Raw genomic sequence first — 23475 nt, 5'->3', positions numbered from 1 at the left:
GTACGCCAGAGCTCGTATTGACTGCTGCAGCAAGGCACTCGTGCAGGAAGGCTGTGTTCAAGCCTCACCTCAGTCGTTGGAGCATCAGCCGGGAAGCAGCGATCCGCACCTCACCACGCGTCTCCGTGACAAATATCCTCGCATATCAATCTGCTTCTTCCCCTCTGTCAACCCATCCTCCATCTAGTACGCAAAGCAATAACAATGCCGACCTTCCTCGTCCACGGTTTCCGCTGGCAGCGCCAAAACATCCGCATCCACATCATCCTGCACGACCTCGAAGACGCCGCCCCGGAATGGGTTGTCGCGCCCGCGACATCCGTCACGCTTTTAAACTCCTTCTACAGCCTCTACGACTTCCTGCCTCCGTCAAACCCACCGCCCGCTTCATACCCTCTACCTGCCCCGACTGAGAAGATTATAACCAAAAGTGAAGATGGGAAGCCGAAGGCGCTAACGAAGAAGAAGGGGAGTATTGCGAGCTTGGGCTCGTTGGGACGGAAGAGCCGGCCTGCGAAGTTGGAGGCGAAGCGGACGAATGGGAATGGGAATGGACACCATGTCACTGCCAGTTCGGAGTCCGGGACTTCTCGGACAACCTCTGCGAGTCGGGACTCTAAAGGAGAGAACAAACCGACATTTAACGATTGGAGCGTGGTGAAGTTTGTCGAGCAGTATGATCCAAATGATCTTTCCTCGACGAGCCAGCCATATGCGTATGTTGGGGATTATATGGTTGAGGTGAAGCTTGGCGCTTCTGTTAATGAGGAGATTGCGAAGTATGAAGCGCGGCAAAGGGCGGAGGAGCTGCCGTTGAATAGTCCTGCTAGTCCTATATCTCCTGGCACGCCGGGAACGCCGGTTGTGGGCGCGAGTGGGGATTTGAATAGTCCTGGACTACCGGCTGGTGTGATGAGTGCGAGGGAAATCAGGAGGAAGAGTAGGAGGTTGGGCTGGTTTGAGAAGTTGAGGGATGGGCTGCAGAAGGGAGCGGATATTGGGTGGTTTATAGTTGTTTGTGGGGATGAGGAAAGGGCTGCTCCGAGCATGGATTTGGGGAGGACAAGTGAAGAAAATACAGACGAGGAGGAGCAGAAGACACCTAGAAGTGCGGGATTGAGAGGCTTCTTCGGCACTGCTGGGAGGAGGAAGAACATTCCCCAGGAATGAGGTCTTTGGTTTGAATGACATATTCAGCATGGCGTTGGATGGAAAAGGGGGCGGCGGGACATTGGTTATAATGGCCAACAGTGAGCATATAGGGATACCCAGAATGAAACCATTTTTATTCTATTCATCATTGCCTCCCCTCATAATCCCTCTTCCAAATCATATCCCAGCCCTCTTTATCCACAGCGAATTCCCTTACATACTCGCTCTCCAACTCATGCGTCCTCCTTCCCAACAACACCAAACTATGCAACGGCCCACCCAGCTCCTGATCAGCAAGACAAAGCTGCTTCAACGTCCCACTAACAAACTTCTCCGTCTTCCCTCCAATCCTCGCCACGCCCACCGCCAAACTCTCCTCCCCATATACACCTCCTGTCCCCTCCCCGCTCTTCATCTCCTCAATCTCCAGCATCTGGCTCGCACACTGTCCCACCGTCATATACCTCGGACTCTCATAGATCTTCCTCCCCCGCGCCATATTCTCCAGGCTCTGCTCTTTAACCTTGATATCTAGTAATACCAGCGTATGCAGTCCAATCTCCCTATTCTCTCGAATGCGGTTGTAGAAGGAAGCGGGTTTCCAGGTTTCCGTGAAGAAGACCATGGAAACTGTTTGTCCGAAGTTATAGAGCTGCAGGCCAGTGGCGCCGATCGCGGACATGATTGAGGCGTTCGGGATACTGGTTATTGGGATCTTGAGCGCGCGAGCTCGCAGGACGAGGTCAGTGTGCGTCGTTGCCCTAAACTTTTTTATTAGATTATGGTCATTTGAAGGAGGGGGAGGGACGTTAAAGGGGGAATACCCAAAAGGATCTCCAACTACCAAGAACGCAACATCCACATTCTGCGCATCGTGTAAAATATCATCGCTAGCACTCTCCACCATCTCGCGATCCGCGAGGATCACTTCTCGGCCATAATATTGCTCCTACTGCGCATCAGCGTCAGCTCTGCCTTTGGCGGGGTAGATTAGGAGGACGAACCAGGACTGCCTTATCCACGAGCAGGATGCTGGTGTAGGCTTCGAGGTAGACGCGCGCTGCTTTCTTCACAATGGAGAGCCCTTTGACTGTGATGTCTGTCTCGTCGCCGAGGCCGAGGCCTATTAGGTATAGCATTTGGCGTTTGTTGGTGAGATCAAGTGGCTGGTTGTTCCAAAGATTTGGGGAAGATTTTCTGCCCCACGTGCAAACAGAGCAAACACCATCAAAATTTCCATCTGGGGCTCCCTCTCACAACCAACTTCTGGAACATCCACCCTCACCATCCATTCCACCACAAACAACGAAAAACCAGAATCCGCAGCCATGTCTTCAAAGAAGGGTGCCTATGAGAATGCAGCATCCGACACCGACTTCCGCAAAAAATACGACCGTGCCGAATACGCCCAAAAGGCAGCTGATCGCGAAGCAAAAGAAAAAGAAGAATCCAAGCTCCGCTACGAAGCCAAGCTCGCGGGCAAGAAATACTACGCCCCCTTGACCGGCGACGAAGTGCTCACGCAAGCACGAGCATCACGGCTCGATGTCTCCTCCAATGTCGGCAAGGTGGTGCTCATGCCCGCGGGCGCAGCGACGGGCAAGAGAGGCAGAGGCGCGGGATTCTACTGTGCGGATTGTGACTTAACGTTTAAGGATAATCTGCAGTGGGTCGAGCATGAGAATTCCATGCAGCATTTACGGGCGATTGGGCAGACGGGAGAGGTGAAGAGGGCCACGGTCGAGGAGGTACATGATAGGATTAGGTTGCTGTGGGAGAGGATGGAAGAGGAGAGGAAGGGGGATGTTAAGACGCTTGGGGAGAGGCTGGAGGTTAGGAGGGAGGAGGAGGAGAAGGAGAGGGAACTGAGGAGGGAGAAGAGGAGAGAGCTTGTGGAGAAGAAAAAGCGGGAGAGGGAGGAAGAGGCCAAAGTCAAGAAAGAATATGGAGAAGACGTCAGGATTGAGGGCGAGCATGATGAGGATGATATGATGGCTAGTATGGGCATCACGGGATTTGGGTCTTCGAAAAAGTGAGACGCCGGTCCTCTACATCGATCATGGATGGCGTTTGGGGCTGGAAATGGTTTCCCAAAGACCAATAATTTGATTGTCCTCGATTTCAGATTGGCAACAGAAATGGAGTTATGTGTGGTAGATGGACTGGGCATGGAATCTTGGCGTCTGCATGGGGATGGGCATACAGAACCCGCCCTTGTACCATCAAAACGATATTCGCATGGCGCCACAGGAAATGGCGCTACAGGAAAGGGCGAAAGGCCTAGAAATGAGAAGACATTCTGGGACCACCCAAAGATTACACAGTATGTACGGGAAGCTTCGCACCTGTATTTTGACTAACACCCATCAAGACCTCTGGTCTACAAAGTGAGGAACCCTTTCTTAGAAAAACATCGAACAGGCTCTCATTCCGCGCAAATATTGCGCAACTGCTAAGAAGCATTACCTCGTTCCCCAAAAGTACTTCGTTCATACATCGCACGATTGAGGTCGCAGATTCGGTCGAATTTTACTTTGACATCGAACCGTTTCGGCACATTGCCATTTACCCCGACGGCGACGGCATCCGAAGAGCAACCCCGGTGCCGTACATTGCTGTGTGTACCCCGCAAACTGCATCTCTGGCGTGCAGCAAACGAAGTTTAAATGACGTTTAAAACCTGGTCTGGTCTTTGTTTGGTACTTCCAGAGCAGCGGTATATCCCTGTCTTCGCCTCAGGTCGGAGGAGTTTAGCGATTCTTGCTCTAGGCATACCAACGAATGCATCCGCATTGGAGGCGATATTCTACCTAACAATCCAAGCGCCCGACAAGTATCTGGCTAATTCAATAATTAAGCTGATCAACCATGAGCAATTTGCCACGGTCACTACGTGCCCTTGTTCCTCGGTATATAGCTTGATCCTCATCGCCGAAGCGGTCCGATGCCCACCTATTCGACTGTGGAAGAGTGCGCCGCAACTGAATATTTGACTTCAAGTAGATCTCCTTGCGAAGTGCCAGCTCGTCGATGTATTCATCCATGATGTTGCTCAAAGACGCGATTTGTAGTAGATACTTTCCTAATATTGTTGCTCGATTCTCAGGTCTCTGGCCCTTTCGGAAATCTGCGGTACGAAGACTTATGAGCTCAGAATCTATGGTGAAGTCCATAGATTGAAGGGGACGTCTTTCGGAGTCTTTGGCAATGTTCATCATGGCCTTTCTTTTAGAGCTATACTCCAGTTTAGGTATGGCATCTTGTCCACATGTAAACCTGAGAACAACAAGATTTCATGTGTTTTTGCCTACATATAATGCGATGTTCTGCTTCGTAGACTTGTCTTGGACATTTTTCTTTTCGGGGGTCTCACTTATTCCGCCAGAGCTGGCTTCTGGCTCCCTCGGACCAGGAATTGATGGTTGTTCTGGAGTGATGTTGAAACATCTCGGTCTCATGTAGCAATGAAATCCTCCTGGAGGGCCTTGAACATTACCATACCAACCTTCATGGTGAAGTAAGACTTCTGCCTGTTTTCTGTTCTTGGAGCAGTGTTGCACGTAGCCATTGAATTCGGAACCATCTTCCTCATAGTAACGTGACATAGCTTTCTATCACAAATGTCAACTGACCATATGCATAAAGGGCAAGAATTACGGATCACAGACAGACCTCAACCCAGCTCATATTGTTTGCTGTTAGGTGAACGTAACGGATGAATCCTTCCGGACACTTTTGCGTAAGCGGGCTGTCGTCCTCATCATCCAGGAGCTCATAAATAGGCACTGTCTTGTTTGGACAGTTCCCTTGGCACTTCGGACTAGTACTTCGAATGGTTAAGCCGTCCTGGAATAAAATGAAGGATGCCTGCGGCCCAAGGGAACTTGATTGCGTTTTCCTTTCTCCTTGCGACGGCGCTGGGTTTAATTTGTTAGCTCGAGGAGGCCCGGTATCGTTTCCTAAGCCAGCGCGAGTCCGTGTGAACTTTTCTCGCTGCGTCTCAACCTGATTCACAAGTCGTGAATACTTTTTATCAGAAGCAATCGACTTGCACAAGTCGCTGATTCTTCTGGTTTCTAGGTCGATCTGTGTCTTCCATTTATTGGGTGCTTTGCGATACCAGTCTTCTCGTCCATCATATCTCAAGCTGAAGAATGTTGCGATATCGTCACTCTTCGTGTGTTGGTTCTCAGCACTGCAAGACTTGGGTGCCATCTTGACTAGAGACAAGCCTAAAGATGAGATGGGTATTTGCTCTGCTGTTTTTGAACGCCCTTCAATTGCGAGAAAAGCCGTTCTTGAGATGTTCTTGTCAAATTGAGGGTTGGAAGCCTTGATTGATTATCGAAGGCTGGGAAGCCCCTTAATATAAGTACAAAATCTACTGATCTCCTAGCCCCCTAGCTGCCTTAGGCACGATCAGCTTGGCTCCTTTTAATAGTTCTCTCTCAGGTGGTGCATGTCTAGCTTATTCAGAACTTCAGGGGAGAGGCTCCTCTAAAAACAAATGATCTCGGGGTACAAGGATCGCGCCGGGCCCTGTAAAATTAGGCATTGATCAGCAGCCAAGTCATTGGTCAACCGCAAAATTGGTGGGTGGGAGAGGAAAAAGAAAAACGACACCCCCCATCCCCCGGGGTGTCGGATTAGGGGCGTCGATTGGGGCCACTGGCCCAAAGTAGAGGCGCTCGGCTAGGAACACCAAAAATTAGCTTTCTCTTTAATTTTAATTTAATTTATAAGGAATTAATAGAATTCAATACTTTTTTTATATTTCCTTATAGCGCTAACCAAGCGCTATTTAAAATAAAATTATTAAAATAAAATCTGAATTAGTAATAGCTCTATAAATTAAAGAAGGTACAGATTTCATATTTCATCCTACAGGTAAGCTTAAAAAAGCCTAGAAATTTAGCGAATAAGTCCCTAAAACAAGCTATGAGAGCCTTGTAAGCCCCTAATTTATCGGGCTTTATAGGGCTTAAAAACTAAAACTCAATTAAATAATATATATATTCCCTCAAATTAAACTTCTATTTTAAAGAGTCTTTTTATTATAAGCTAAGAATCACGTAACTACATTATCAGCCATATAATATACTAGCTTATGCTTATATTGAAAATCTAACTTGAGGTTTTTAAAGAGCTTAAGTAGCTAATTACAGGTCGTCAACACCCTAGCCCCCAATCGACACCTCTAATCGGCATTTTACATTTTCCCGTGCTGCAAGTGGCGGTTGTCTCGTGTACTGCGTAGACCCCAAAAGGTTCGATGGCTGCCTTGGCTGTGAAGCACAACTGCTCTCCAGCGTCTACAGGGCGCGCACTGTTTCTCTTGTGGCTGTGGCTGGGACACGGCATTCCGCTAGACTAGGCTGCCTGTTTAGGCCTTGTGCTGCGTGCCTCTTCGAGGCCCCAAATACGGTCCATCGCCATTGATGTGTCTCTTGACGTCCCGTTTCTAAATGTTAAATCGAACGACATGGCTATTGACCCGCTTTTCGGGTTGGGAGTGGCCGTCAAGGTGGTGCAATTTATGTACTTCGCGGCCAAATTTATCGGAGAGTCGCGGAAGATTTACAAGTCGGCATCTCCTGCGTCGGAGGACCACATCAATTTGGACACCGTTGCGCATGATGTCCATCACTTTAACGATTCAATATTTGCTCCTGAAGGGTGTTCGGATGCGTTTAAAAATTTCACAGATGATACGAAGCGGATTAGTCAAGAACTACTGAACATGCTCGAGAAGTTGAGAGTGACCAATTATTATATATCTTAACATGAATTGCTTGAAAGGGGGAAAGTTAGGACTCGGGGACCCGGTCTCCGAGACCAGGGAATATGTTTCACCTGTCACTCTTGCGATAAAGTTGGAAGTCAAAGGGATGTGCTATTTTTGTAATGTAGTTATATTTCTCTACTTACACTCCATTATGGGTAGAGTGCCACTTCAATCCCCTTCTGGAGGACACCTGCCGTTCGCTCTATGTTATCGTAGCTCTGGCCAAGGCACGCTAGGAATAGAAGATTAATTGTGTAGAATAGTGATATTGATGGCTTTTATGAAGTTTGCAAGTCAATTTTCACTTGACTTCCACGAAAGTCGGACTCTAATCCCACGTTCGCCGGATCCGTTTTAGTCTCCGGACGTGAGCAGCTGCTGCTTTAACCTGAGCTGAGGGTGAGCATACCAGAGCCGAGGGTGTGCATACCTGAGCCAAGGGTGAGCGTACCTGATCAGAGCCTGAGTATGCCTGAGCAGAGCCAGACCATCCCGAACATTCTGAGTACTCCCTGGGTTAGCCCGCGTACCATAATGTGGAACTCATTTTGGCCTCCTATATGCCCTAGTCATAGTTTCCTTACCGGATTGCCCGGGAATCCGTTTCCGCTCCCTTGTAAGGTTCCTGCTAGAACAAATTTGGACCCCTCTCTATATTATATGATAATTTATACAATACGTCTCCTTTATTGCCTATAGCTGCCTACTTCGGACAGGGTGCTTTAAATGTTAACCAGTGTTTAACTGCTTAGAGCAAGAAAGTGTGAGGGTTTACCCCTACAGGAGAGCTCGGCTAGGAGCCGTCGCTAAGCTAGGTCGGAGCCGTATAGTGACGACTCTGTTGAACTAGCTAAAGCAATATAGCTAGGGTCACGTGCTTGCAATGTAAACCAAGTAAAACGTACTGAATTGACTGCTGTTCTACAGTGGTAAGTAGCCCGTATATATAGCCCTGAACCCCCTAAGTCACATGCACTAAACCCCTAAACCAGAGAGCCTTATACTGAACCATTCAACCTCAGCTGAACCGATTTACCCTCACAGCGCATATTATGCCCTGTATCAACCTTACAGGGCATAATCTACTTCAGTAATAAGCCTATGGCTTAAGCCCCATTAGTATACAGCCCCTAAGGCTCTGTTCCAGGGCTTACTAAGCCTATTAGGGGCCTTAGGCCCCTAATTTCAACAGACTCAAGCTGGCGCTGTGGTCACGTGATTCTATCACGTGTACTGGGTCGAAACCCTAGAGTTGAAGCCGTACAGCCGGAGTACGGAGTAGTGGAATCACATGACCAGGAGCATGCCCTGTTTCATATGACCTTACCATCGCCCGGGAAACTGACGCGTACGAGTTAAGCTCAGGCTAGCACTCTCCTTTCTCTTCTTCTCTTTAATTTATTCTCTTTGTACAGTAGGGTTCGAAATCGGCTTCACACCCAGTACTGTATGATTGTTGCCCTGGTGTTGCTAGCTACATACTCCGTATGATCCCCTGCCGACGCTTATACCCCAGCCCACTCGCCACGTGATGGAATCACACGTGCAAGTGAGCTTTCTACCGACTTCGGCTTAATACCAGGCTACGGTTTTAAGTGGCCGAAAGTCCATGAAGGTCATAACATTCGTTGAGCTGTACCATCGGCGACAAAGGGACGAAAGCAAGTCGAGCATATGAGCAACAATGGCCTGATCCGACTGGTCGAGAAACGGCCAGCAATTGGCTAAATTCTGCCTATGACAGAATCGGCTCACCGAGTGCGTGCCACTGGCGGCCTCAGGTTTAAAAGAATGCCACGCGGTGCCTAATGAGTCGAAACGAAGCCTTTGAGATATATACGAACTATAAAATATTGGGCTTTAGAATCTTACGAATTTCGTCTGCCCTGCTTCTCTATTATGGAGCCATTGTTTGAGCTAATTATCCGCCTTCGGCCGCGCCTTGTGGATGACAATCTTACCACAACCTCGTCACCTGAGGCTTCAGAGACCGACAACGAATATATGAGCGATGATGAACAAAATCCCCGGAGACAGGCAGGAAATATTACTTCTCAGTCTGGTACCAACCAACAGTCCTCCATTCAAACTACCCTTAGAGATGATTTGGTGATACGCACCAACCCAGCTACCGCATCGCCGTCCTCTAAGTCGACAAGCTTTCGTCGACCGACACACTTATCAAATATCTTCCCGATACTATTCCAGACTAGGGCTTGGAACCAGACATCTTATACCTGTATTCATTGTAAGATGCTGGCAAGATGGATATATACAACCACTCAATGCCCTCGAACGGACCTTCGAACGTCTGAATTCGACGATATGAATCTAGTAGATACTATAGCGCTTGAGGCCTCAAGAGGCTGTGGAAACTGCCAGTTTATGCTAGGCTGCCTTCGACAAGCGGTTTTCAGCCCTGACAGTTCTAAAACGGCGCGTTTCCCACATCGATATCGACTGATGCTCTACGACGAAGGCATTCAAGAAGAGTGCCTATTGAAACTGGAGTCAGTATATGAGATTATGGGCTGGTCATATAGTTTGGCAAGCTGCTCCCTTGTGGTCTGTAATGCCGATGGTAATTCATCAAATCCTCAAACTTCTTGAGCTGTCAATACTGACTATTCATCTATAGGATACGACAACACGAAACTGAGCAAACATATTAACAAAGATCCAAGGTCGGCGAAGTCTGTCTCACTTGTTTCACAGTGGTTGGGAGAATGTCAAAATCATGAAAATTGTCCGCCTCAAACCGAGCAACCCCTCCCAACGAGGGTAATCAATATTCCGGACATGCCAGGGACGAATCTATCTCTATGGACCACATATGGGATACCCGGGAAGTACATCGCATTTAGTCACTGCTGGGGAGGGTTAGTACCAGTAACAACAACTATCGACACAATCAAAGCTCATGAAAGCGAAATCGTCTTGACAAATTTACCACGAAGCTTCCGAGATGCAATCGATATCGCCCAAATGCTAGGATTCAAGTATCTATGGATCGATTCCCTTTGCATTATTCAAGATTCTGTTCAAGATTGGGCAAGCGAATGTTCTAAGATGGCAGCAGTATACGCAAATGCGACACTTGTGATTGGTGCTGTTGCCGCGGCAGATAGTACTCAAGGTTTTCTAAATCCCAGAAACTTCCTTCAAGGCCCCCCGCTAGGCGACGTGAGCAAATATTTCCTGCAGGAGAAGATCACGTCTAGGAAGGATCAGACAATCTCACCTCTCTTCTCCCGGGCCTGGGCGTACCAGGAGGCACTTCTCGCTCCGCGCCTTTTGCTGTATGGCAGTAGTCGAATGTCTTGGGAGTGTCGCCACGGCATTAAAGATGAAGGGGCCAACATTGTTGTATCGTCCAATACCAGCTGTTCGAAGAAGCAGTTTTATCGGATCATCGATTCAACCCTGCCTACTTCGAGCATACAGATCGATCCGAAGGGCGAGCAACCGACGAGAGCCGACCATTCTTCTTCGCTATTGATCAACAGTGTCTGCAATCGACTGAACACATGGTGCGGATGCGTAGAAGACTATAGCCTCAGGCAATTGACTCGCGCATCCGACAAGCTACCCGCATTATCTGGGTTAGCATATAAAATCCATGACCCCGCAATGGGCGAATACCTTGCAGGAATCTGGTCGAAAGACCTGGGTACTGGTCTCTTCTGGGCTCGCCATACTGCCAGAGAAGAACTCTACAGCCGACCCTTCTTCAAATGTCGCGATTATCGAGCTCCATCCTGGTCATGGGCATCATGCGAAGGACCAGTGAACTTCCGAGTGGAGCATAATGCTTCCTCACGGCCAGCAATTGCTACTGATGCTGCATTTGCTAGTGATGTGTGGAAGGAGCGATATGCCCCTAAGCTCGTGGATTACAAAATGCTTTTGGCTACATCAGACAAGTATGGGCAGGTCTTGGAAGGCTCCTATATCACCCTCGAAGGTTTCTCGAAAAAAATGTACCCATATAACCTAGCGCCTAAATGTCCAAAGAAAGAAACAGATTACTGGCCTTCTCCATACCCGATTTTAGCCGAGTACGACGGCTCATTTACGATCCGACTCGATCATCTCTCAGGATTGCAGGAGAAGTATACTTGGTTCGGCACTGAGACCACACCTGGGTCACGGCTTCTATTACTTCTATCGGCATCTAGATGCTTGATTTTGAAATACGTTGGGAACGATAGCTGGGAGAGAGATGGGTGCTGCGTCTTGCCGAGTGAGGAATGTCCGTTAAATAATAGTTACTCCAGCTGGGAAAAGTCGAAGTTCAAATTGGTTTGAGTTCAAACAAAACAATAATTTAGTTTATTATATAACTTAGTGTTAACTAAATAAATTAAGATATAGCAATCAGAGAGAGGGTACTTCTACAGGAGCGGCAGTAGCAGTAGCTATAAGCGCACTGCCGCTTTCTATATGATAGGTTGTAGAAGTGCGAATGCTGATGCAAAGGAAAAGGCCATTCCTTTAGCGATGACGGGAGGCGGAGGAGGGGAAGGGAGGTTCAAGCAATATAGAGATTGAAATATCTGTGGCTTATCTCGGTTTGGGTGAGACTTATTTACAAATTTTGTTACAGTGTACAAATCGTCGAACTACTGCAAATGTACAGTGACTACGGCAACCAGGGACTTACCTGGTCTATTGTGTGCCGGTAAGTGGGAAGTCGGGCCTTACTGTTTCCAAAGGGCCATTTTGTGCGTTTATCTCTTTAAAGTACCTGGTTGGAGCTTTTCTTTACTTCTTCTCCAGTAATAATATGTTCGTTGTTCTCGGAGCCATTCTCACGGGCTTTCCTAAAGAAACATTCTGGTGATTTGCCCTGGGGCATTGTAAGGACTTCAGTGATAGTAAGAATATAGATAAATTAGAACAAAAATTGAGAAATGAGAGGTGTGGCTTGTAAGTGTCTGAAAAGGGAGATTGAAAATGGCGTAGTTAGGTTGGAGCGGGGAAATATAATTGTGAATAGCGGCGGGGAGAGGATTTATAGCGAATAGCAGTAAATCCCTCTCTTTAAATGAGACCTTTATGCTCTACCGTTATGGGCAATTACCCATGACCTAACTTGGATCTATTTTCATGAGGGTCTAGTTCGGGATCCTTAGGAGCCTGTTTGGGCTTCCCAGGGATTATCGCCAAAACTTGACAAAAATAAAATGAAAAGGCTCTAGTCTATATCCAGTCTGATTAGAGATCAAGTACGTGAGTGAGAAGTGGGCACTGTTCAGGAGCTGCTCAGGTGAGCTGGGTAAGGAGAGGGTGATTAGCGCCTGAGTAGAAGCGGCGTGCTTACTAACCGACCTTAGGACGAAGAAAGAAAAAGTTGCGCTCGACTACCAAATTAGTAAGTCCTTTTACGCGTCTAAAAGACATCTCTAAGTCTAGACCATCCTCGTGACTGGTCCAGAATAGTCAACGTGGAGTTGTCCGTTGTTATTAGAGGCTCTTGCACGGCGAGAAGCGATAAAGGAACGCAAATTCTGCATAACCAGCGGATAGGTGTTTCGGGTTCTGTCCAAACTAGGCGTTTTCTCATTGAAAGCTTCGACTTGCTCCCAAGTCAGAAAGATAAGTCTCGGCGGAGGCGTGACCGGCTTACCTCTCCCAATCTGTATCGGATGCATTTTTGTGGTCCAAAAGCTCGCCATAGCAGCTGTGACCTGATTCTCGTATTGCTCCACAGACGCAGGATCTTCTGCTTCTGGAAGAGGGAAAGAGCGAAGTATTTCCGCAGCCTTGGGGGATTCTTTTTCCCTCCGAGCCACGAGCGACTTCATGGCAGTCGCAGGGTCGCCTCGACCGCTGGGTATACTCAGACTTTCGAGGGACTCGAAAGCAGCCAAGCCAAACGGATATGAAGCAGGCAGTTTTAGCGGGGAGTCACGGCTGTAGTAAATGACAAGATTCTTGATGAGAGCGAGCTCTTCAGGGGCCTTCGACCAGTCGGGAATTTTGCCTTTCCATTTGGGGTCGCAGTCTCGTAGGTGCAGACTATCGCGATCGGGATTGAAGTATATGGGGAAGCTTGGAGGGTCTGTGTCTCCAAACATGCGACGGTAGCTTTTCAGTACTACGGCTCGTGCTTCCGAGCTGGTCTGCAGCATTACAGGAGAAACGTCCGATGGACGGGCTTTGTATCCTCTGAAGGTATCAACAATGACTGCACCTTCGTGATTCAATGTGTACAGCGGTTCGATGACCACGGATTTCGGTTCAATGCTATTGACGGCTTGCTCCCACGCCAAGAGACGGAGCTCTTTTGGCAGGACGCCGAAGTTCGTAAAGGTGGAAAGTGTGTCCGCCATATTTGCTGTTGTGATTTCTGATTTGGAGACAAGTAATCAGTTTGAGAGTTAAGGACATGAAGATTGATGTCTAACTTTATACTTGAGTATTAAACAAAGGTAGCATGGAGAACAGCCAATTTTTAACAGAACAGCATAACGCAAACGATCTCCGTTGCTAAGTAAAACAGGTACATGGGGCACTGTTTTCCATATGTTCTATGAGTTCAAAGAATCTAAGGCTAGGAGAACAACTCAACAATTTTGCGTTGTTACCTCAAGCTTTTCCTTGTCCATGATTTGTTCTGTCAGAATCGGGAAGCCGCCCCTTTTTAAGCGAGGCGAAAAACAGCAGGCGTTGAACAATCTCCAAGATTCCGAGAACTTAAATCATCCCACACAACCTTGACCGCATTTGATAATTCAATCAAGTGCTACCAACTTTCCCTGATACGTTCTTGATATTCTGCAATTTAGGGAACATCGTAACCAAAATTTCCCACCCTCACGCAGCGTTTCGCCCTGGTAAATAATAAAATAGCGAGCAGGCTAGAATCGGTTTGGCCAGGAGAACGTCACAAAAGGCCGATCTTCTAGTATAACCCCCTTCAACTCAATGCAACCGAGTTCTTTCAAATCCTCACTATTTAGCACTCCCCCCCCCGTCGTCGTTGACCACAGTGGCGGGAGCTAGCGAAGAGGCCCCGTTTTAACCGTCAATGTCCTTTTGCAATGACTTCTTTATATCCTCTATTTGTTCCTGGCTTAACTGTTCGAGGACATCGTAAGGAATTTCGTCGAAATTATCTAATCGAAACTCGGGTCACGCATCAGACTCCTCCGTTTCGGGTGCAGTCGAAGTGTTACGGGTTTCGATATAAGATATGAGATCTGATGCATGAGAGGAGTGTTTCTCGGCTTCCGCGTGTGCTGTCAGGTTGAGAATTGTGTCTTTTCTTGGCAGGAAATGATGTGGCCCTTTATAATGAGCGAACAAGGGTCCCAAATGGAGGGATTACCCTCCCCAGAACTACCAACCCAAGATTCCTCTTAGAGGCATCGACCCTGGTTCCTGGGGGAAAATGCTGTGAGTTAGTTAGAACATGATCTTAGCTATGGGCTAGGAGATGAGTACTTCATCTGGGATTGGGAAAGAGGACTCCAATGCTCATATAGAAGGTCAATGAGAGGTACTAGGTGAGATGCATCTTGAGGTGTTTGCCGAGGGTAGATGTGAGCTTGAGAAGAGTTGGGTTTGACAAATGGTCTGTTCGAAATTTCGAAGCGGAATATAAGGCAGTTCTTGAGAAGAGACTGAGAGGAAAATGCCTTTGAAGCTTAACCTAAAGTATTCAACAAACATTTGGACGGTACCAGATAACTTCTTCAGCCATTGTCAATTTTAATCTGCTCTCAATCAACTCGGTGTTCGGAGGCTCTTGGCATGTATATATTGGTGCTGATGAATCGTAGGGGCCGCGTACAAATGAAATTATAGCTGGAAGGTCCCCCACTGATAATCAGCGTCTGTGGCTGTTTGCAATGCACGGTAATCAAAAGTTCGGAGTGTTCAGTAGATCAACGCAGCTCGCAATTTTGGAATTCCAATGGCAAGGTTGTTGACGGCTTCGTGTCACAATGCATATTTAGATACTCTGCTTCGCCGATCTCCCTATTCACCCACCCACGTACAACATCTACTCAGCGCAAGCTCTATGATCATCTCAGTGGAGCGGTGTGTGCTCCTGAAATGCATCTATTTGATTGATACCGCTAGATGATTTCTCAGCAACTTGAGGAAGCAAGGGCTCAAGAATAATCTCGAAATTACAGCATAGTACAAAATTTCCACCACTGATTAGGTGGCACTCCAGCACTCTCTGCGAAGCCGAATAAAGCCCACATCAAGGTAAGATGATTTGTTGATTCGGAATACTGACTCAAATGGTCTCGGGGGGAGCGGCTAAGTCGTTGTGACAGAAAACCGTGCTTGTGGAAAGGCCATTTATTAAATGTTGATCGACGAGGTTGTGTGTTGATGAGAAGACGATCGAGGGACAAAATGGGCGGTCGGTAGATGTGGATGGTGTTTGGCGTGAGACTGAAGGATTCGGTCCTGAGGAAGGCGAAACGCTGCGTCGATTCGAGAGAGTCTCAAGGCTCCCAATCACTCACCCCTTGCTCCAGATCAAACACACTAAAGCGGGAAATGAAGTAAACGTCCAGTCTCTCCAGTAACTTTGCGTCCCCCTCCTTGAACCTCGCGCCTAATCCCTCCGCCCTATGTATGCATGCTCTCAGACCCGAGAAAACCCGCATTTCTTCGTTCAAAGTCAGCCGCGGCTGAAGGTCCTCACGAACTAAACCTAAGCTGCACATGTTACGAAACGGTTCTGCTCGGAGAATCATTTGGTTCAGGGAGCAATGTAGGTTCTCTATCATGATCCTAGTCACCAGGCTCAGATCTTCATTAAACTCATCGTTGAAGTTGTTCCACCAAGCTCTGTCACATCTCTTCAGACATATGACATCGCGGTTGAAGTCGAAGTATACAGGAGGTCCGTAAACATTCTCCAAGGTCGTGAAGCGGAGGGAGTATCGTTTCAGAGCAACTTCACGTGACTCTCGATTGACGAGCAAAGTGCCAGGGACGCGATTTTGGCAGGAGATGCGGTAGTCCTTTGCTCGTGTCAGGCTCTGCTCGATTGTCACGATCCTAGGATCTGGAAGTGAGTGGGACCAAATCCTAAGACGGAGTTCCGGGGGAAGTTTAGGGAACTTGGTGAACTCGAGCCAATCGATATCGATGGAGGGCCAGAAAGTCCTGTGTCGAATAGCAGGGGGATTGTTCGCGAGCGTGTTCGGATTGACCAGCACCATGATGGGGGAGTTTGCCAGTTGATGGCACAATGCCTGCTAGGGAATGGTTGGCAAGGGACGGAGACGATACCTTGCGGCTTGATCAGTAGAGTCGGTCACGACGGGAGGATCCGTACACTCACAAGATTTCTACGGCTCAACGAAATCGCGGCTGCAAGGGTTCTGATGCAATTGGCCGGAACGGGACCAGAGAGGCGTTTGTTGAAGATTGGAAAAGTTGCGAGTTGAATGAAGAAAGAAGGTTCGAAGCAAGTGGTTGGCAATAAACAATTAATAAGCGATCCTGCATAGAGGGGAAATTCAAACCCGAGGCATTCCTTCCAAACTGGAAACAGACTATTAGTGAGTGAGAAATATCCAAGTACCGGTACCAATGTTCTTGGGGAAAAGAATGACAGAAGTCAGACATGCACGTTACAAACCATGGCGATTCCGCACTTTGCATTCAATAGTCAAAGGCAACTAGCCGTTATACTAATTCTGGGAGTTCTAAAGCTTATCTCTACTAATAGTGAGACCATAGAGGCCAGGGGCACGCAGTCGCGCACGGCTGCGTGCGGAGCGCATTCACGTGCAAAGCGCATTTATGTTTAGAACATATTTATATTTAGAGTGCATTCACGTGCGAAGCGTATTTACGTGCGGAGCTACGTACAAGAAATATAAAGCTATTCGCAAGGCTTGGCGAAAGGCATACCCTAGGCATGAGCAGTGAACGTGCGTTATATCCAAGGAGGCGAGTACGCACGTAGGGCCGCGAGATAGCATATAAGAAATAGGGCATTTTATAGAAAAACCCACAGAATCGACAATTTTTGAATGTGGGAGGTCAGGAGGGGCAAAACAATTCTCTCTTTGCATCAGCACCAGTGTGGGCTCCGATAAATTATCGATCGAAATTATCGATTAGTAATCGTTATCGGCTAAGCGATTGATAAACGATCGATATCGATAATTATCGTCGATAAAAGTGGGCCCAGCCATTAAACGAGCCCCATTACGGCTTTCTAGTTCAATTATAAACCGATTAGTATTAAGATTAGTATAAAAGTAGACTATTATTACTATACTATTAGACTTTTTAACTTTTCATTTAATAGTCTATTATATAACATAGACTAGCTAGTATTTAATTCAGTTATCGATAATTCCATCGATAAAAGTGGGCCCAGCCAGCCATTAAGCGAGCCCATCGATAATTCCATTGATAAAAGTGGGCCCAGCCAGCCATTAAGCGAGCCCATCGATAATTCAATCGATAAAAGTGGGCCCAGCCAGCCATGAAGCGAGCCCATCGATAATTCCATCGATAATAGTGGGTCCCAGGGCCTTGGCAATACTACAGGGCCACTGCAGGGCCACTACAGGGCCAATACGCTGTATTTATAGGCCTTAGACCGCCTTTATAGTACTAAATCTATTAATAATAGTGGGTCCAGGGCCTTGGTAGTACTACAGGGCTACTACAGGGCTAATGCGCTATATTTATAGGCCTTATACCGCCTTTACTAAATCGGAATTCTGCTATAGTAAAGAAAAGGTGGTATGAGGCCTATAAATATAGCGCATTGGCCCTGTAGTGGCCCTGTAGTATTGCCAAGGCCTTAGTTCGATAATTATCGTAATCGATGGTCGATTATCGATTATCGAAAAATTAGCGCGATTATCTAATCGTCGCTTATCGAGCTTATCGGAGCCCACACTGATCAGCACCCTTTCATGGCAGCCCTGAAAGGGTGCTTACAGAGTTGGCCTCCCGTTATTACCCCTTTGGGCGGACAATCATGGTTTGGGAATACTACGCGAACAGAACAGTGAGGTTTGCAGGGGTTGGCAGGGGCACACTGATATTCTATTCAATACCTCTTCTGGGCTGCATCTAATCCAATGTACGTGGCCAGCCATTCCAACCCCAATTTACGGAAGCATGGCTAAAGTGACCAAATGCTGCCGTCATCCTCGAGATCGTTGAACGATTCTCTTGTCAAGTAGAACACTTTCGGCTTCTCCAAACCTCTGAGGAAGCTAGGGTCTTTCACATCGGACTTAAATTGCAGTCCGTCCTTCTTCCTCTTCGCCATACCCTTGATGAACTCGGTCATCATCTCCTGCTCCAAGTAGTTACGGTCTCCAACCTCCTTGACCACGCCAAGGTTGGGGAGGTCGTCGAAGAAGGATCCTATGCGATATTTCATGGCATGCCCATAGCTAAAAATCATTATGCCCTTGTCGATCAACACTACGTTCTGAACGAGTCCGAGACTCTGTTGGAAAGATTGCGTGATTTTTTTATCCAACTGGTCCCACAGACTTGAATTTGAATGCAATCCTTTCACTTCTTCTAGGCAAAGAACATCCCGTTCATTGTTGAAGAAGACGGCCCCTCCACGAATGTCTTCAAATCGAGGGGAATAATTATTCAACGCAACAGCGCGGGCCTCGGAATTGACTTGCCGCATGTCGATACTGACATGTTGACAAGTAATTCTCATTCCAGTTTTGAGACCAATTATATCGAAATCGTCGGAGTCAGAGTCATAGTCAAACTCGCCGTCATAGTCAGACTCGTGGTCATAGTCGCGAACAGAGTGGTCGAAGAAATGTGAAAGTGTAACCAGTCGAGGCTCAGGCAATGCATGTTTCCATATATTGAAACGCAACTCTATTGGAAGTTTGGGGAAGACCGCGAATTGGCGCTCTCCATCCTCTGTGTCTCTCTCTTCAGCTTTCTTGGGGAAGGGAGTGAACGATATGTATGGGATAGCTTGTACGACCTCTGAGCCAGTGCTGGAATTGCCACTGTCCATGATTACAAAGCTTCTCGAGGTCGGTGGATTGAGGACTGGATGGGGAACTTGACGCAACGGGGGTCGGTTTGATTGAGAAAATGGAGGTGATGATAAGCCTGTAAGACGATTAGTACAATGTTCAGTTTAAGCGGTCACGACTTTGGAGCACTTACTGAGAAGACTGCTCTCAAACCCCCAGGTACATCAGTGGAATAGAAGCACACCTTGCCGTGTTGAGAGGATGACAATGGGAGGAAACTTGATTGTGTTCTGAGCTTGTTTCGGTGCCTTTGTTACGTTGGAAGAGTCTCGGTTCACCTTCGAAGTTCTGGAATCTGGCAGAAGACAGCGTCCACTTTCCAGGCTACGAGTCTTCGAATCGTAAGCCAATTCCAAAGGTGGCTGACCTTTGAATTCAAGAGGTTAGGATTGGAATGAGTAGGCAGTGTTGTTAATTCTTGCGGAGAGAGGGAATGTGGTTGAGGAAGGGAAGTTGCGAGCGGGAGTGGGTTGCCTCGGGAAATGCGAGGTCACGCGAAGATGCACCAAAAATACACAGAATTTAGGAGGGTGAATTATTTAGCTGAAGGTGGTTGCAATTGACTCTCAATTACCCAATCTCCCAATGCACACGGGTTCAATATCTGCCAATGACTCCGTGCTATAACTGATCAGTTGTCTCCTCAGCTCACGGTTGAGCATAAGCTTTAGTTCTCGGATCAAATTCCCTTCCAATTACGCCATCATCAACAGACGGTTTCTCCCCTCCGCACTTACAATATCACGGTGAGACATGAAAGTGACCTCAGGCTTCTGGTAAGCAGGACCACCATTAGCTTCAGCCTCCGTCTTGAGCTCCTTCCAGAGTTCCTCAAGCCTAGCTACCGCTGTCTCTTGTTTACTCCGAATATCGTGCGGAACAAGAATCAACGTCTTGAGCTGCCTGAAAGCCCGAAAAGCCTTCTCAAGATGAGACAGGGGTAAGAGTAAGAAGGCAAAGCGGGCATCACCATAGATAGCCAAGTGTTGCACCCTAGTGGAATCCTTCATAACTGCTCGAATAAGGGTATGCCAGAATGGAAAGGAGGAGGGAAAGCGAATATGGAGGGCGTCGACCTCGAAGTTGAAGAATCTTGGGGCATTGGTGAGGCAATTGAATGCGGGTTGTTGGTAAGCCTTCTCGGCGAGGCATCTTGATTCAAGGTTGACATGAAGAAGAGCCGGAGCGGGCAGAGGATGTTTGACGATAAAGGGCTTAATCTTGGTGCCGAACTTCCAGTGTCGGTCTCGCTTTATAACGAAGATTCTTTGGACGGCCAAGGCATACCTCCAGACCACAAGCCGGATCTCTGCTGGGAGTTCCGGAAAGAAGGTGAATGTTTGGAGCTCTTCGGTATACTCAAGGTTAGTGACTTGGATAGTATTCGCCATGTTGATGCTGACTTGGCAAAGCGAGCAGACTGTCAGCGTACGCAATCAGAACATTGCGGGAGTACATTGAACAAATGGACGCGGCAATACTTACTATGGTGACTCAGAGACTGCGAAAAGGTCGTTGCCTGTCTTGTAAAGGAACCACGTTAATGGGACACCGTTACGTGACTGTCCTGGATAAGGTTAAGGCTAAGGTCGAAGGGTATTTGTTTGTGGGCTCTCGGACCTGTAAGGTTAAAGCTTAAATAGGCAGGGATTTATGGTACGATTATTATAGCGGTATTTTCGAGACCAACTAGTTCTATTATTCAGGCATATAAGGCCAGAAGTCTCACTCTTTTAAGAAGCAAATCCTGCCCTGGCACTATTTCAAATTCACATTTAGACTATATATTTTAATGCAATATATATAATAATAAAATAATTAATTATTTTAAGCCTATAGCTTATAATTATAGCTTAGTTTTTTTTATTAAAAAAAACAAATTAAATTGTGTGGTTTCGCAACGTTATTATATGCGACTTTATTGAGCTAAAGGAAATTACCGAGTTATTTCGGCAAAAGGCAGCTTTGGAAGGGTATAACATGGGTGCCTTATAGTTTTAATAAGGCAAGTTAATGCCTTAACAAGATAAAGCTATAATAAATTTAATAATCGTACCCTGATATACAGTTGCGAATTTAGAAACTTCTTAGGCTCATAATTATAAATAAGTGAATGTGACTCATTCAATTAAATATATCTCTTTTGGAGGTGAAACTTGTGCTCAGAGAGTATGGAAAAGGTGAACTTAATAGTTATACTATTACATCCACCCATCCCCAAATATTAATTAAAAGACTTTAATAGTTCGCAACAAATACATGTTATATCACTACACTAATTTCAAAATCTCAATTTGAACCGAATTAATAAATTATAAATAGACAGAAAATGAGCCTTACACTTTGTAAAATGGTCGAGACTTGCAAGTATTGAGAGTAGAGTGTCAAAACAAAATAAGCAAACAGCACGAAATGCCGCCTCCAGCTTAACAATTCCCCCTATTATCTATTCATATTAACCACCGTAGTTGAAATGATACAACAAAGAAGTTCTCAAAAGATTTATTCAATGTATTTTCGAACAGTTCTCCAAATAGATTAACTTCCCGCCCTCCTCTCTCCCCAAGCGCAGGCACGTCTCACAAACTAGGAAGGTAGCTTTTGTCCTAGGAACAGACTCAAATTCGGACAAGAGACCAACTGCACGATGTAATAAGAAGAGTCCAGGCCATTCACTAGCTGCTGCTAATCTCCGGGGAAAATTTGGGGGAGACAGAGTGAACTTGGTTGCCATTGCTGTGATTGTATTAGAAAGTAATCGATTTATTGATGGAAAATCGATTTATTGAAGGTTGACAGACTGCAGAATGACTAGATACAGAAGAGTGAGTTCTGGAAACAGAGGAAAAATGTCCAAAGTAAGGGATTTATTCCCATTACCCTTCGGCGATACCGGTGATACCGAACCCGCTTTCTCCGATACATTATCAATCAGCTGATAAACCAAAGGTAATCAAAATGACGATATACTAGTAAGCTTGGTAAGCTCGGCGAGTGACGCATGACAAATGAGAGTGGAGAACCCTAAATTAGTGGTTGAACCTGGTGCTGGAAGGACTGGTAAGCTAGCTATGGTAGCGTACCAATTTCAACAGATTGTCCTAGGAGTTGACATACAAGTTATGGTAAAAGGCGCGACCGAAGATATTTTTATTGTGTGTAAAATGACCGGAGCGAAGAAGGCTCGAATTTGTGACTTGGGATGATGCCCAGTCGATCTCTCCTGTCATCTGATGTTCAAAGAGACTAATATGGGAGCGAAGTTGTGAGCGCATTGAGGAAAATTGAGCGAGGCGGTGGCGATAAAAGCAAATAGCTGCTGCGAACCTGCCAGAATGAGGTGTACAGAGAAGTAGACATATGGTCATGAAAATTTGGAAGTAGATTCTCAAGAGATCGTGTGCTCTGGATTGTTGGTTGGAAAAGGAAGCGAAGGTGTGAAGGTGCTGGAAAAAGATCGGCCTCGGCTCACAAAAGGGGAGTGGGATAAAGATCCTCGCCGACCCGGACTACAGCCTTGTTGGTGGGTACGCCCTCGCAATTCTCATAATTACAAGACCTTGGGCTTCCGATAGTCTCCCTTCTCTGCTTATTATGCGGCTTGTCTTGCCCTTCGCTTGATTTCCTCCAAGGAGAGAAAGGAGACCTTTGGAAGTTTAAGATCCTGCTCAGAGATATATCCTTTGAGTCTCTTTGCTGACTTTGTTCTTCTGGCTGTCCATACCTCCTTCAGGTCCTCCACAAACGGGAGATCTACTTCATCATTTGGAAGTGGTGTTTGATTCTCCAATATCAACTCTTCAAGACGGTCAAAGAGATAGAGTCGACTGTGAGTAGTCTCGTAATGAGCCGGTTCGCATCGGATGGGCCCACATATTCCCAAAAAGCGGAGGTCAACGGGAAGGCCAAAGTCATTCATGCCAAACGTGTTGAATGTTGTCTTGAGGAAACGGTTGAATGAATAATCGTCTGAAAAAAGGAGGAGATCTCTAGATAAGTTGAACAAGACTGGTTTGCCGAGTTGCTTGTTGAAGCATCTGGGGTATGTCTTCAATCCTATAGCCCGAGACTGCTGGCAGGCGTGAAGTAAAGCTGGAGGTTGGTAAGAGGCAAGATTTCCATTGTGAGGATCCTTTTGATTCCAGGGGTTCTTAATACAGGGATAGCGGGAATCCCATCTTAGTGGTCCTCCAATGATAACAACATTTTGGCCATCCGGCAAGGCATATTGCCATATCTGTTCCCGGATCTCAAAGGGAAGCTCTCCAAAGCGCAGGAAGGTGATGTCGCTGCCCATCTTCACTTTCAAGTCACAGGCTTGATGAAAGATGACAAAGTAACAAGAATAAATGCAAAAACAGACTGTGCGAGCAGTGACGTTGTTGTCCAACTTGGCAACTTGTCTGAATGGTGAAGGATGGACGTTGAGAAGATTCTCAGCCTCGCTTGGGCTCAGCCACTGAGGCAAGGGCCGGCTGCCGATCAGTGATTGGCTGATTCCGCCCCTCAATCGAC

General features: G+C 46.8%; 10 protein-coding genes across 10 annotated transcripts; 3 read left to right on the top strand and 7 right to left on the bottom strand.

Annotated features, from left to right (window-relative positions):
- Window positions 1–204: 204 nt before the first annotated feature.
- K444DRAFT_547937 (uncharacterized protein) lies at window positions 205–1170 on the top strand (the record flags this gene model as incomplete). The annotated part of the gene is made up of 2 exons (XM_024876340.1): window positions 205–812; window positions 891–1170. The coding sequence occupies 2 exons, from the start codon at window positions 205–207 to the stop codon at window positions 1168–1170; spliced, it is 888 nt and encodes a 295-aa protein (XP_024727684.1).
- Window positions 1171–1297: 127 nt separating this feature from the next.
- Window positions 1298–2304, bottom strand: K444DRAFT_604233 (diphthine synthase-like protein; the record flags this gene model as incomplete). Its single annotated transcript, XM_024878802.1, has 3 exons — window positions 2157–2304; window positions 1977–2101; window positions 1298–1913 (listed from the first exon to the last, which is right to left on the bottom strand). Exons 1-3 carry the CDS (start codon window positions 2289–2291, stop codon window positions 1298–1300), a joined length of 876 nt encoding a protein of 291 aa, XP_024727683.1. The 5' UTR covers window positions 2292–2304.
- A 116-nt stretch (window positions 2305–2420) lies between these two features.
- Window positions 2421–3617, top strand: K444DRAFT_276683 (uncharacterized protein). Its single transcript, XM_024871518.1, has 2 exons — window positions 2421–3475; window positions 3524–3617. Exon 1 carries the CDS (start codon window positions 2481–2483, stop codon window positions 3186–3188), a length of 708 nt encoding a protein of 235 aa, XP_024727682.1. The 5' UTR covers window positions 2421–2480; the 3' UTR covers window positions 3189–3475; window positions 3524–3617.
- Window positions 3618–3998: 381 nt separating this feature from the next.
- Window positions 3999–5367, bottom strand: K444DRAFT_670417 (uncharacterized protein; the record flags this gene model as incomplete). Its single annotated transcript, XM_024887622.1, has 3 exons — window positions 3999–4373; window positions 4464–4763; window positions 4825–5367. The coding sequence occupies 3 exons, from the start codon at window positions 5365–5367 to the stop codon at window positions 3999–4001; spliced, it is 1218 nt and encodes a 405-aa protein (XP_024727681.1).
- Window positions 5368–8798: 3431 nt separating this feature from the next.
- Window positions 8799–11491, top strand: K444DRAFT_576480 (HET-domain-containing protein). The gene is made up of 2 exons (XM_024877534.1): window positions 8799–9518; window positions 9576–11491. The coding sequence occupies exons 1-2, from the start codon at window positions 8837–8839 to the stop codon at window positions 11243–11245; spliced, it is 2352 nt and encodes a 783-aa protein (XP_024727680.1). The 5' UTR covers window positions 8799–8836; the 3' UTR covers window positions 11246–11491.
- An 857-nt stretch (window positions 11492–12348) lies between these two features.
- Window positions 12349–13272, bottom strand: K444DRAFT_638106 (uncharacterized protein; the record flags this gene model as incomplete). Its single annotated transcript, XM_024884209.1, has 1 exon — window positions 12349–13272. One exon carries the CDS (start codon window positions 13270–13272, stop codon window positions 12349–12351), a length of 924 nt encoding a protein of 307 aa, XP_024727679.1.
- A 1940-nt stretch (window positions 13273–15212) lies between these two features.
- On the bottom strand, window positions 15213–16523 carry K444DRAFT_276620 (uncharacterized protein). The gene is made up of 2 exons (XM_024871517.1): window positions 16254–16523; window positions 15213–16201 (listed from the first exon to the last, which is right to left on the bottom strand). Exon 2 carries the CDS (start codon window positions 16129–16131, stop codon window positions 15406–15408), a length of 726 nt encoding a protein of 241 aa, XP_024727678.1. The 5' UTR covers window positions 16132–16201; window positions 16254–16523; the 3' UTR covers window positions 15213–15405.
- Window positions 16524–17888: 1365 nt separating this feature from the next.
- Window positions 17889–19296, bottom strand: K444DRAFT_276612 (uncharacterized protein). Its single transcript, XM_024871516.1, has 2 exons — window positions 18078–19296; window positions 17889–18020 (listed from the first exon to the last, which is right to left on the bottom strand). The coding sequence occupies exons 1-2, from the start codon at window positions 18936–18938 to the stop codon at window positions 17988–17990; spliced, it is 894 nt and encodes a 297-aa protein (XP_024727677.1). The 5' UTR covers window positions 18939–19296; the 3' UTR covers window positions 17889–17987.
- A 2661-nt stretch (window positions 19297–21957) lies between these two features.
- On the bottom strand, window positions 21958–22440 carry K444DRAFT_276597 (uncharacterized protein). Its single transcript, XM_024871514.1, has one exon. It carries the CDS (start codon window positions 22326–22328, stop codon window positions 22062–22064), a length of 267 nt encoding a protein of 88 aa, XP_024727676.1. The 5' UTR covers window positions 22329–22440; the 3' UTR covers window positions 21958–22061.
- K444DRAFT_276599 (uncharacterized protein) lies at window positions 22441–23373 on the bottom strand. Its single transcript, XM_024871515.1, has 2 exons — window positions 22685–23373; window positions 22441–22624 (listed from the first exon to the last, which is right to left on the bottom strand). Exons 1-2 carry the CDS (start codon window positions 23255–23257, stop codon window positions 22553–22555), a joined length of 645 nt encoding a protein of 214 aa, XP_024727675.1. The 5' UTR covers window positions 23258–23373; the 3' UTR covers window positions 22441–22552.
- Between the last annotated feature and the right edge of the window lie 102 nt (window positions 23374–23475).

The sequence above is a fragment of the Hyaloscypha bicolor genome, assembly GCF_002865645.1.
Source record: "Hyaloscypha bicolor E unplaced genomic scaffold K444scaffold_183, whole genome shotgun sequence".
In the NCBI taxonomy this organism is placed as follows: Eukaryota; Fungi; Ascomycota; class Leotiomycetes; order Helotiales; family Hyaloscyphaceae; genus Hyaloscypha; species Hyaloscypha bicolor.
This window is presented reverse-complemented; position numbering and strand designations above follow the sequence as displayed.

Coding starts and splice junctions, on each gene's coding strand:
- K444DRAFT_276683 (XM_024871518.1), top strand. CDS start 2,481: ATGTCTTCAAAGAAGGGTGCCTATGAGAATGCAGCATCCGACACCGAC.
- K444DRAFT_576480 (XM_024877534.1), top strand. CDS start 8,837: ATGGAGCCATTGTTTGAGCTAATTATCCGCCTTCGGCCGCGCCTTGTG. Junction 9,519..9,575: donor TGTGGTCTGTAATGCCGATG/GTAATTCATCAA, acceptor ATTCATCTATAG/GATACGACAACACGAAACTG.
- K444DRAFT_276620 (XM_024871517.1), bottom strand. CDS start 16,131: ATGGTGCTGGTCAATCCGAACACGCTCGCGAACAATCCCCCTGCTATT.
- K444DRAFT_276612 (XM_024871516.1), bottom strand. CDS start 18,938: ATGGACAGTGGCAATTCCAGCACTGGCTCAGAGGTCGTACAAGCTATC. Junction 18,021..18,077: donor ATCTCGAGGATGACGGCAGC/ATTTGGTCACTT, acceptor CTGGCCACGTAC/ATTGGATTAGATGCAGCCCA.
- K444DRAFT_276597 (XM_024871514.1), bottom strand. CDS start 22,328: ATGACCATATGTCTACTTCTCTGTACACCTCATTCTGGCAGGTTCGCA.
- K444DRAFT_276599 (XM_024871515.1), bottom strand. CDS start 23,257: ATGGGCAGCGACATCACCTTCCTGCGCTTTGGAGAGCTTCCCTTTGAG. Junction 22,625..22,684: donor TTGTGGAGGACCTGAAGGAG/GTATGGACAGCC, acceptor ATCTCTGAGCAG/GATCTTAAACTTCCAAAGGT.